Source organism: Chaetodon auriga, chromosome 13 (genome assembly GCF_051107435.1).
Source record: "Chaetodon auriga isolate fChaAug3 chromosome 13, fChaAug3.hap1, whole genome shotgun sequence".
Lineage (NCBI taxonomy): Eukaryota > Metazoa > Chordata > Actinopteri > Chaetodontiformes > Chaetodontidae > Chaetodon > Chaetodon auriga.
In genome coordinates, this window is record NC_135086.1 from 8,780,127 (window position 1) to 8,792,898 (window position 12,772).

The following is a 12,772-nucleotide window of genomic DNA, read 5'->3' on the forward strand; positions in this document are numbered from 1 at the left end:
CAACAGTCCAACAGTTACGTGGCCATGACTGTGACGTCAACGATCGGGGAATCAGCCATATTAAAACCACGTTCATCTGGGGGCCAGGACCGGTGTGAGTGATCTCCAGCTACACTCTACATTCAACGTTACTCACAATTTATTGATCAACAAAAATTTCTTTCCACTGGTGAGTAACATTAGATGCATACATTTTCTTAATTTATAAATATACTGTGGGCTTCTCAAAGTCCGGCCCTCAGTCCAGGGGATGTTGGGAAGCTTTGTTCTACGGTCTAACCTTCCTGAAGTCAACATATAAAACCATCTACAGAGCACAATGACGAAGGACACAGTGTTTCAGAGCTGAAACAGTGATGCAGTCTGCTCAGTCTGGTTCCATCTGGTCCAGTCTGCCGTGTCCTCAGCGGTCTCAACGAGCTTCAGCAGACCCGACTAAGTTGGGTTAGGTCAGGTTGGGTCACTTCCTCTGTGTGTTGTGAATTTTGGGGATCTCGTTGATCTCCACACAATGAGCAACAGGCCCAGCACACACTGGGTCCCTGCACTGCCAGGGGGAAGATTACATTCAAAACAGACAGCAGCAGAGATAGCCATCATGCTGCCAGCCAGCCTACATTCCCCTGAGCCTTCACACATTCAAACACGCACACACACTTAGGCTGTGGTCAGACCAACAATAGCTCTGCCTTTAAAAAAAAATGCAGCATCCTCATTCATTTCAATGAGACCATTGCGTTTGCACCACAGGGGCTTCGACTAAAAAATGCAAGCTAGTTTGGCACCGGGTTGGCTGGTCAAATACATGAAAGTGTACATTCAGGGTAGCTGAAGGAACAGGCCCCCATCGACACAACCCCATGTGTTTTTTTTTTTCCAACCTGACCCTTAAAACAAAGCCATGACCCTCAGGTGTGCTTGAAAGTGGAGGCCGGCCAAAATGTCCTCACTCTTTATTACTAAAACTCAGTTTGGTTCTCACAAAGATAGATGTACAAGTCCACAGAAACACACACGCACATACAGTTTAACTGCACAAAACCACATCCTGACATACTGGACATAGGAGGCATACATTGTGGAAACCTGCATCCCATTAGAATACCTGCTCTCACACAAGTTACATTTTCCTAATGCTGTTTAACATTTGACACCTCTCTCTAATCACTGACTTACCATGAATGGCCTATAAACCGCCGGCAGTCTGCCCACACACACGTACAGACCACCCACCCATCTTGAACATATTCCATTAATGACTTGTCAGTGCAGACAGAGCAAATGCACCATTGCCACCCCCCTCAATCTGATACTCTAAAGAGACCGTGACATTTTACAGCCATGTCTTATATGCTGATTAATGAGGGCACGGTCAACCCACACATTAAAACCTGAAAATATGTTGACAGGAGTCACACAGCAGATCACAGGAACTGTACAACCACTGATAGGGCACACAGACGCCTAGCCGGAGCACGCCTGTAAATACATTCCTGCGACACAGAACAAATCAGCTTTTATGAGAGGAACTGGCTTCTCTGCAATTAGTGCACAAAGGAAAAAGGTCCCAGGTCTTAGAGGTGCTTCCATTAAAGTGGCTTTTAAAGGTGCAGTCAGTTATACTTCACTGCCTCTTTGGACAAAATGACTATTTTCTGCAGAAAAATGAAAGTAATCAATACTAGTTATTCAAATGTTACCACAATGAGATTTAGGGTAATAGCTCAAAAATATTAGAGAACAGATTTTAGTGCAATCACATTGTGATGATGTGAACATGTAGTGTTATCACGAAACTCTGTTGTCCAAAATAATGCAAACAGAAGTGAGTGACAGAGACATTAAGCTTTCTGAACTGACAGAGAGCACGGCATCATGTTTTGGCTAGGAACAGTTCAATGTCCCAGGATCCCTGAACTACCCACCATGCAGTAAATACTTGGTAAAGTTTCTGTTGAGCAGACATGAAAATTGGTTTAATATGTTCAAGTTGTAGAAGACTGCAAAACAGACTCAAGAACTTCCACTGAGATTAATCAACTCATCTCTCACAACTTTAATAAAGCTCAAAGACGGCAAGCTTCACAATATGAAATATATGTGGCCATGAACTTAATCCAAATATCAAAAGCAAAGTTGAAAAAGCAAAGCAAAAACTATTCATTCATGTCTTTTTAATGTGCAACTGACTTCTGAATTAATGCTGTGATAAATGTTGTTAACAATAACGAACAAAGCACATACACTGTCATGAGAGAGAAACTTACTTTGGGATGTTTAAATAAAAAACCAAATACTCTAAAACAGACACAACTCAGGTTTCCCAGCTTTGCAAACTGTTATGCAGGTAATGATGTAAGAGTACCTCAACAGTGAAGCACAGTTAGTGAAAAGCAGGTGGTTGCTTTTTTGATTTAATTTAAGTGACTTGATTTTATATGTGCATTAAAAAAGTTTGTGTATTCCCTGTCAAAAAGTCTGTTACTGTGAATAGTTAAGCAAGTAGGAGGCCAACCGATCTCCAAATGGAACAAAGTTAAAGATTAAACATTCTTTTAATTTCAATGTTATTTTGATCATAAAATTTTAGTGTGAATTTTAGAGTGGAAAAAAAGGAGCAAATTGCAAAAGTTTGGGCACTCCAATAGATTTGAGCTCTCATAACTTTTACCAAGGTCTTAGCCATTAATTAGCCTTTTTTTTTAAGGCTATGGCTTGTTCACAGTCATTGTTAAGAAAGGCCAAGTGACACGACTTTCAAAGCTTTATACATACTCTGACTCCTCAAACCTCGTCTCAACAATCAGCAGCCATGGGCTCCTCTGAGCAGCAGCTGGCAAATTAAAGCAACTGATGCCCACAAAGGAAAAGGCTATAAGAAGATGGAAGGTAGTTGCCTCCTAAGCTATTAAGAAATGGATGTTTACAGGCACGGTGGAGGTCAAGTTGAGGTTTGAAAAACCAAGAAAACTTGCTGCACATGAGATTGCTAGAAAGGCAAATCAGCGCCCAATTTTCCTGCAAAAGACCTTCATGAAGAGTTGGCAGGCTGTGAGAGGGTAGTGCACTGTCCTATTGTGCAGCGACACCTGCGCAAATATGACTTCATGGAAGAGTCATGAGAAGAAAATCTTTCCTGCATCCTCACCACAAAAAACACAGAAATTTTTATCAAGAGTACCCAAACTTTTGCATGCCATTATATAAGCGCGTCGAACAGTTTTCTTATTCAAATGTCTGCTTCAATTACTCACCGTGTGGTTTATCTGCACTCAAATTTAGGCTTAGAATAGAAAATACAGACAACAAACTGAATTAAGTATCAGCAGATGGTCAAATATCAAAGGACTTGAATCTGGGGGGAAAAAAAGCTTAACTGGCACATGCTTAGTTTGGTCTTTGCAAGTGTGCAAGAGCTAGTGTTTGTTTATATCCACTGATGAGGCTGTGCTGTCATCTCTGGGTTTGCACCACATTTCTTTTGTCAATGGAGGTTCATTTCTTAAGAATGAGGGAGAAACAGGCCAATTTCAGCCTTCATTAGGGGGAAACACTGACTTCAGCAGGCGCTGTCACTTGTGTGACAGCAGGTAAACTAGAGAAAAATGAGCCGTGAGGTTAATTCACCCAGACAATCTTCTCATTTGTACCAAGGGCTTTGGTTTCACCCAAATGCTACTTATCATCAAAGACAATAATCCACCTGATCCCCATAGATTTCACATTCCTCAGAGTTAAACGTCATGTGATAACAGTAGCCATCCTTCAGTATCCATTTAACTGGCCCATAAAAGACAGACTGAAACAACACATCATTACATCCATGTTACCCTTTACATCCTTGATAATGAAAACCAGTCCTGTAATCAACTCATCTTGGTTTCTCCTCCCTACCTGTTTATCATTCAAACTCTGGTATGCAAAGCATCCTAAAAGCTCAGGCAATGACACTTTCACAAGTCAGAAAAGGGAGCTTATGATTGAAAGAGTGACTTGAAAATCAGTTCTTAAAACTAGTTCAATGCAAACTCACTAGCAATCTGTAGTGACTGGAGAGGAGTGACAGAGAGAGATAGAGCAAAAGGAGGTAGAGAGAGAGAGAGAGACAGAGAGAGAGAGACAGAGAGAGAGAGAGAGACAGAGAGAGACACACACGGAGAGACTGAAAAATCAATAAGCTTTTAGTGAAAGAAAAGGACTATGGCACTATACTTTTCATGTCAACAAGTAAACCAGCATCTCTTCCTCATGAGTTCACTGAAAGGTAGAGAGAGTATTTTTAAGGCTCGCTTAGGTGAGATGGACTGGAAAACAAAATCAAACATTATCTGTAATGCTTTGTTTCCTCTGTAGAATTGGCCAATTTAGTTTATTTCTGTCACATTTACAGCAACCTGCCTTCTTCTATCTCTAAATAATTATACAACCTCTGTCTGCTTTCCTGCTTTTAAACAACAAATATGCTGAGAGACTGTGTACAGTGAACTGTGCACCCAGCAGAAATTGTGCCCTGTAAGGCAGACAGTCGGAATTCGAGCAAGGAGGCAGGCTTTGTAAAATGTCGAATCACTGCAGCCACTTGATAGAGACAAGAGACATCACATCCAGCTGAGCCATGCACTGTGTCCCACTGGCAGAGGACAGGCAGACTGTGGCAGCCTGGCCACTGTCTGCTGGCTATCTAGGAAAACAATAACACTTTTCTTCCCTCACAGCTGCCACAGCAACCGGAGAAATCATCCAGCTTCAAACAGACTGAGTCTCTGTAATCTACTTTGACTCCAGACAAGTGCTAAAATGTTTGTCACTTGTGCCTGTGTTAAAACACGTCAGAATAATCATTGATATAAAGAAAAAAGTGAAGAAAGTAAGGAAATAGAATCTCTTACCCATCCTCCTCTCCATCAACAGTCTTGAGACCAGCTGATGCAGTTAAGGCACTGGCGGTAGTGGTGTTGCCCTCAGCTTCTTGACCCTGGCCAGTGCTGGATCCAGATCCAGCCTCCCCTCCGGACAGCTTGGGCAGCCCCAACAAAGCCGACTGGTGCTGGAGGAGCAGCCGTTGGGCATCCTGCAGCTGAGTGGTGGTGAAGCTGGGCAGACTAGCATAGAGGGCACTGGCCTGGGCAGCATGAGCCAGGGCCTGGGCACTGCTGTGGTCCTGGGACAAGCAAGATGGTTGGCTCTGAGGAACACCCTGTGGGTGCATCCTACCACTATTTCCAGTGTTGTGGGCTTGGGGCTGGGTTTGGGGATCACTCTGGGGGTTGGGAGGAGGCACACCTGGTGCAGACACTTGGCTCTGGTGGACTGTTGTGGGCAGCTGGGTGCCGAGGCCCGAATTTTGGATTTGTGTTGAGAGTGACTGTGGCTTCTGCTGCTGGCAATCCAGATGGCCGGGGTGGCTCTGAGGCTGCTGGCCAAGACCTGGTACTCCAACATGAGAGGACATACTGGAGGTGGCGGCCTGAAGGGAGGAGGGCTGCTGGGACTGTGTGTGAAGGAGTGCCTGTGACTGCTGCAGGGCTCCCATCATCTGACTCGCTCCATTAGCTGACCCAGATTGTGCTGATCCAGCTTGGTTGGAGAGAGATTGAGAAGCAGCACCCTGGGGGATACCTTGGTGTGGCTGGGTGTACTCAGGTGGCCTCACCTGCACTGGGGTTGCCTGGGGGGTGGCAGATGGCTGCTGTGGCAAGGTGGCATAGCCCATCTTCTGTTGCTGAACACCCACTATGCCCTGTGTGGAGCCTGGGGATTGATTAGCAACTGCCTGGGCATAGGTGAGCTGCTGCTGGTGTACAGCAGACGTAGGGAGTCCAATGGTGGTCTGGTGGCCTGACATGGGAGCTGAGGGGGCCACAGTAGTCTTCACATGTGAATGGGTAATATCCTGGGGGTGCATGTGAGGTTGGGTTTGAGACATTGCCATGCTTAAGCCACTGGGGAGGATTCCTTGAAAGCCCTGAGGAGGGGAGGCGTAATCCTGGGCATGCTGGGGTCCTGGGGGTCCCCCAGTCTCTCCGCTGCACACACTTTCAGTATAATGGCTCAATGTACTCATAGTGCTACTCACAGAGCTACCACTTGTGCTTTCCCTCTCTGAGGCCCCAGCAAAGCTCTCAGAGACAAACTGACGCATGCTGAGAGACCCAGTATCAGATGCAGAGGAGCTGGGAGCAGAGGCTGGGGTCTCCTTGTCATAGAATTCAGTGCATGTCCATCTGCCCTTCTTAAAAGGCTCAGAGCTAGAGTCCAGCTTCACCACCCTGAAGCGAGAACTGGTGGTCGCCACTGCAGGGGCTGGAGCTGGAGCAGGCTGGGCAGGAGAGGCTGGTACAGGCGCTGCGGGCACAGCTGTGACAGGGGCACTGACAGGCTGCAGCACAGCAGATCCAACCCTTCCCTGGATCCCACTGGAGACTCCCATCCCTCCAGAGGCACTGACAGCAGCAGAAACGGCAGCAGCAGTAGCCGTAGTAGTCATAGTGATGTTGGAGTTGATGTTTTGGTGTTGCTGGATCATGCCGACATTAGTGGTTGTTATAAGGTTACCCCCGGCTGCAACAGCACCACCTCCACCTCCACTCCCCCCACTGCTGCTTATCACATTGAGAGGAAAGCCACCACTGCTACTGCTAGCACTCGTGCTGATCCCCCCTCTCACAGGCACGTTGGCAGAGCTCAACATATTCACATTACTAACACTGCTGGTCTGGGGATTAACTATGCTAACTGTAGTGCCTGTAGCAGAGCTGTGCATTCCAGGGATAGATCCCGGGGCCACAACCCCCAGAGGCTGGGCAACAATACTTGGAGGAGCAGCCTGGGAAACATTCTCTTGAGGGACCCCCACATTAGAAGGCATTTTCTGGGTGACACATGGTAAAGCTCCAGAAGCGAGGGCGGATGGGGTGCTCCCGGGCCCACAGGACAGAGAGTAAACCTGGGCATGGTTAGGATGAGGAGGATGTTGATGGTGCACAGTCCCATTGACCATGGCCCCACCGTGCTGTTGAGCCTGGTTAAGGGCGTGGGGATGTGAAGGCTGGTTGGGGGAGACAGCTCCAGGGGTCTCTGCCTCATGGAAATTATTCAGTGTCTCTTCCGAAGAGCTTCTCTCCGCTCCCACTATGTCATTAGCTCGGGAGAGGGACACGTCCAGGATTTCAGAAGAAGAGAGATCCTCTGTGTGGGACTCATCCAGGTCATCATAGCTTTCAGTGTCCTCTGCGATACTGTTGTTGGTACTCACAGATATTTGTGCTGGAGTCACACTGGTGATCTGGAAACCGCTCTTCTTTTTTATCTGAGCTCCGGCCGACTGTGTGGGCTGGGGCTGGGAATGCAGATTCAGGCTGTGGGGTGGAATATGATGGGAACCCGGGGAGGACGAACCAGCGGGGGGTTGGCACTGAATCAACAGGGAAGGTTGATAATCATCGGCTGGGACGTGGCTGTTATTGACCACCGGGTTTGCCGGTGTTGACAGCGCGGAGCCGCTCCCGCTGCCTGTGCTGCTACCCCTTCTGTGAAAGACAGCCGGGTGCGCCATCTTTCTAACACTGCCAGAGTCTCCTGCAGGGTCCGGATGATGCATTTCGAGAGAATCCGGGGGGTAGTTGGTCTCTGACAGTATGCAATAAGGTTGCAGTTCGTTAACGGCGCCGTCTTGACAAAACTACGTCCAACAGACAACACGATCAAAAATAAATATTTGAAGCAAGTCTCGGCTGTTCTCAAATATCAGGCAAAGTTGTGCCGATATTTACAGCCTCTCACACACCATTCGGTGTTCTCCGGTGACAGACAGAGGGGCTAAAGAGGCTAGTCGCCGCTTGCTGAGTAGCTAGCGGGCTAACGTCAGCTGATGCCAGTAGTAATTCGCCGGCTATCGACCAGTGCTCTCCGTTCGTGCCTTTGTTAAGCACAAGCTAACATTCTGCGGGTTTTCTACCGTGAAGCTGTGCTGTAACGACCCCTCGTACTGAAAGCAGAGTAGCTGCTGAGTAAGTTAGCGTTGTATTAGATGCTAGCCTGACAGAGGAGTAACGTCAGCTAGCTAGCTGCCAGTCTCCATCACCGGCTAGCTAAACACAGACTATAGTGAGTCGTTTTAGCTGCTGAATTTGCTCAAAGGAAATAAAATGAAAACAAGCGACCTTTTCTCCGGTGCACGGCGACGTCAAACCGAATACAATCACTTAATAGCGGTGTGCAAAGATTTAATCCATTCCACTGAATCCTCGTTTTGGTCGTGGTTTTGCTGTATCACTGGTCCTCCTCAGCAGTAGCGTTGTTCAGTCTGTAGCCTCCTGCACCGCTGCTGTGGCTCTGTGCTGTGACGGGACTGGAGGGGAGGGGTGCTCCGGTCCGTAATATGGCGACCGCGCATGGTCTCTGCTGCCAGACATAAAGCAGTCTGGGAGAGGCGGTGACGAACCCAACATCAACATGAGCGGAAAATGCCGGAAAGTGCCGAGGAGAGGGCGCTCCCTCAAACAGCAGTTTTGGGATATCACAGCAATGCTTAGATAGCCACGTTTATATTTGCATAATTCAAGAAACAACTAGATTAAAATAATTAATAGATAGAAAAATAAATAAATAAAGCAATTTAAGCCAAATGAGAGATAAAAATGAAATAAAAACTGCAACTAAAACTAAAGAGATGTCAACTCTTGGCATCTATGATTATACTGTACCTGAAAGGCAGCTAAGTACATTTATTGAAGTACTATACTCATATATTTATTTGACATTTACAAATAAAATAGGCCCATCTGATTTTAAGAGTTGTCTACCTAACAAAGTATACTAATAACCATACCATTCTGTATAATGTGTACTTTTACTTTTGATACTTACGTATATTTTGTAGAGAATACCACTGGGCTTTAGTATATTTTTCTTATTGATTTGATTGGATTGATTTGAAGTAAAGGATTTGTTGTGTATACTCAAAGCTAATCAAGTGATATGTATTTATCGCTGCAGATAATGTAAAGCAGTACAGTAAAGTACCTGATGAAAAGCTATGACAAAAAATATATATATGTTGGTCATGTCATAACGATGAAATCCCAGGCTCCTGAGCATTTGTAGTGGATCGAGCAAACATCAACATCACAACAATGTCTCTGAAACAAAGGTAGACAGAGAGCTGCTAGATCTCTCTGCAGACACAGGTGTTAACTACACTGAAGGATTATTCTACAAACAGGTACTGTTTGGGGCCTCTCTCTCTCTCTCTCTCTCTCTCTCTCTCTCTCTCTTTCTCTCTCTCTCTCATGTGAGAGAGGCTGAGAGAAAACATACACATTTGTTGGTCTGTAATGTTGCCACTGTAGGTCAATGAACTCTGCTGTTAAACTGGTTAACTTTCTCCATTTTCTGTGTTCTGGTCTTTTCTGTTCATCTCTGGATATAAAGATCCTGTTCTACTTCTGACCCTTTTCAATTCACATTTTCTCTTCCTTTGTCTCTCTAAAATCCTCGTAATAATGCCACCATAATCTTACATACATTTCAATTGAAGCACTTTATACAATATATATAAATTAAAGCACATTGTCTTTTACGTGCGGGCATCAGGATGGTTTAACCTATAGATTAAACAGGTAAAAAGATTCAAAGGATGTTAGAAAACTGCATCTAACCACTAAATGAAGCTAAATTAAACTAAACTGAATTGTCTGTCAAGAGCAGGAGTCAGAATCTGGTTCCTCACAGATGAGACATCCCCATGGAAATGTCCAAAACTTTAATCTTCTGGCTTTATTTTTGGCTCCATTGGCAAAATATAAATTTAGCAACTACATTATTAATTCCAAGGTTTTAAGCAGTGCTGGAGAGTAACTAAGTACATTTACTCAAGTACTGTACTCACATGCACATTTGAGGTATTTGTACTTAATTTGCATCTTATGCTACTGATACTCGACTACATTTCAGAAGGAAATGTTCTTTTTACTTCACTGCATTTATCAGTCAGCTTTACTACATTTCCAGATTTAGATTATTAATACAAAATATAAGATAGAAAAAATGAAGAAATTATGATGTTTTATTATAGATTAAACAAGAAATCAGACTATCAAGTCAATAAATTAGCTCTATCTTTACCAGCATTAAAGTGATGAACACATTGATGAATCAGTAATTCTAATCCAATAATATGTTATATATTGATTACATAAAATTAGTACTTTTGGTATTTTACTCAAGTCAAATTCTGAGTGCAGGACTTTTACAGAGTATTTCTACACTGTAGTATTTTTTACTTAAGTAATCGGGGGGGCTTGAGGTAACTAATAGAGAGAAAGGACAGAGGTTAGTGAAGGAGGTGGGGGAGCAGCAGGGAGAGAGAGGAGAAGTAGAGATTAACTGTCAGGCAAGCAGGCGGGCCATATCCATCGATACAAATGATAGAGGACGAGAGACAGCAGGAGCCCAGTGCAGTGTAAGCGTCTGGTGCTGTCAGCAGCTTTAAATCACACTGGCACTCCACAACAAAAAAACACACAGCACCATTGTGCCGCCGCCCCTACAATAATGACCAATATGTACTCTGGACTCTGCCTTCATTTTGTAAACACTCTGTTCTGTTCTGAGTGAAAGTAAGTTAGACATGCCTTATATTGGCTGATTAGAATTTAATTCAAGAGCAACTGGGTAGATTGAGTGGCTTTGTTTCAGGCAGTAGGTGGGATGGTTATTAATCTCAGGGTGGCCAGTTCAATTCTCAGCTCGTCCCGTCTTCATGTCTTTCAGGAAGACGCTGAATCTCAAATTTCTTACCAAATGGAAATTACTAAAATTTAATGTTTTACCTCATCAGCTTCATTGATTTTTTTCACTGCAAAAGCTCTCAAAAACAAGAACAAAAGCAATTTAAGCGGGAAAATATTACTTAAAATAAGCAAAACTATCTCCCAACAGCTATCTTAGTCAGCGGCCAGACTAAACACAAGTACATGTGTCTGGATGCAAAGAAGTTCTGACTTCGGGCAAAGCAGTTTTGTAAGAAGTTAGAATATCTTATTACAGCAACTAAGGACACAAAGCTTGAATTAAGGGAACTGCTTTAACACAAAAACTGCCTGGTAAGAAGATCTTGTTAGACAGAAAACTTACTTGGCTTACTTAGATATTTTCTTTTTCTTTTTCTTTTATTCAATTTTTACTGCATGTTTCAGAAGACAATATTATACTTTCTACTCTATTACATGTATCTGCCAGCTGTAGTTCCCAGGTTTGTAAAATATGATGCCTTGTAGCTTGAACTACCCACCACGATATAAATTAGCAAAATTACCTTCAGTTATTAACTGAATCTTGCTGAAACATCAATACATTGACTTAAGTAATATTTTCAATACTGCTCTTTGTTTTTGTAATGCAGTATTTCTACACTGTGGTGTGGATTTAGACCGTATCTCCCTCAGCTGTCTGTAAGACTGGCTTTGTTTAGACTCATAATGATGACTAAATACAGTCAGCCATGGTCCTGTGTCCAGTTTTAGCATTAAGAGACAGGTCTGTCACAGCACAGCAGTCATGGCGGTGGTGAAACCATCCTAAAATTCTTGAAACAACAGAGGCTTTGGGTGTGGAGAGGACAGGGCCATGCCCAGTGATGCGGGGCAGGGTGTCTGTGTCTCTGTCTGGGGCTTGTGTCCACTGAGCCTCCCTGCTCTGAATGGAGGCCAGAATAGATGCTGGCTTTATTTTTATTGGACAGCCCCCCAGCCTCCAGCAGAACATCACAGTGTGTGTTACCAGATGTTTAAATAACCAGGCCCACCAAATTCATTCATGAGTTTTGCTTCCCACACGGACTGTAGTCAAACCCGAACTTGGCTCTGCTGTACTTCACTGTAAAGACACAAGAAATATTATGAACTATAAAAGCATGAATAGGATGTTATAAAACCTGCTTTTCGTTTATACAGTTTAACACATTCATACATAGATAATGTGGATCACTCGAGTACATGCCAAAAGCATAACGCATCCATGTTCATAATCGATGATTCACACGTTCAGTCACAGGCCTATTTCTGTGTAGATTGCTGCCCTCCCTGTGTACCTCACAACAGGTTCAAAAGGACACTTCATCTGAAAAAAACCCATCTGATCCAGACATTTCAGCTGTGATTTACTGATGCAGTAGCAGCTTTTCCTTTCTCGCACATGCTTTGTGAAGTCCCAAGAAATATTCACGTTAAACTCACAGGGTTTAGCCGCATATTGTCATGAGTCAGAACACCTCCCATATGTTCCAGGTAAATGTCAAATGGAAACCCACACAGCCAAGAATGCAGTCTTATACATAACCTTTCCGTGTTTGTTTTGGTCTTCTAGCAGAATGAGGGCAAAGGCTTGAGAACATGTTCTTTCCTTACGTACAACGGCCAGCTGACTCACATCATATGCCTTCGAAGACTGAGCTGATGGATCAAAAAACTCTGATCTCTGACTGTCTCATCTGTTAAATATATATAATATATAATATAAACACTAAAACAACTGTTTTATGGTGGTCACTCACTCTATGAAGTATGTTCACACTGTGGAATAACATAGCCTAGAGGTTCCTTCATTGGTGCTATGAGGCAACGATGGTACACAGCAGTTAGCAGTTTCATAGCTGTGAATCTGTGTAAGTATAAATGTGAAGCAAACATTCAAGATCGTAACATATGAGAGAAATATGGAACATAGCTTTAACGTTAAAAAGCCATGTCATTCTAAAAAAAATGGCCGTTTA

General features: G+C 44.0%; 1 protein-coding gene across 1 annotated transcript in view; it reads right to left on the minus strand.

Annotated features, from left to right (window-relative positions):
• The window catches only part of LOC143330162 (TSC22 domain family protein 1-like), a 29,247-nt gene extending 20,911 nt beyond the window's left edge, over positions 1-8,336 (minus strand). Inside the window, exon 1 of the mRNA XM_076746445.1 lies at positions 4,890-8,336. Coding sequence (XP_076602560.1) covers positions 4,890-7,600 — 2,711 coding nt within the window. The 5' untranslated portion in view covers positions 7,601-8,336. The remainder of the gene's footprint in view (positions 1-4,889) is intronic.
• Positions 8,337-12,772: the final 4,436 nt, after the last annotated feature.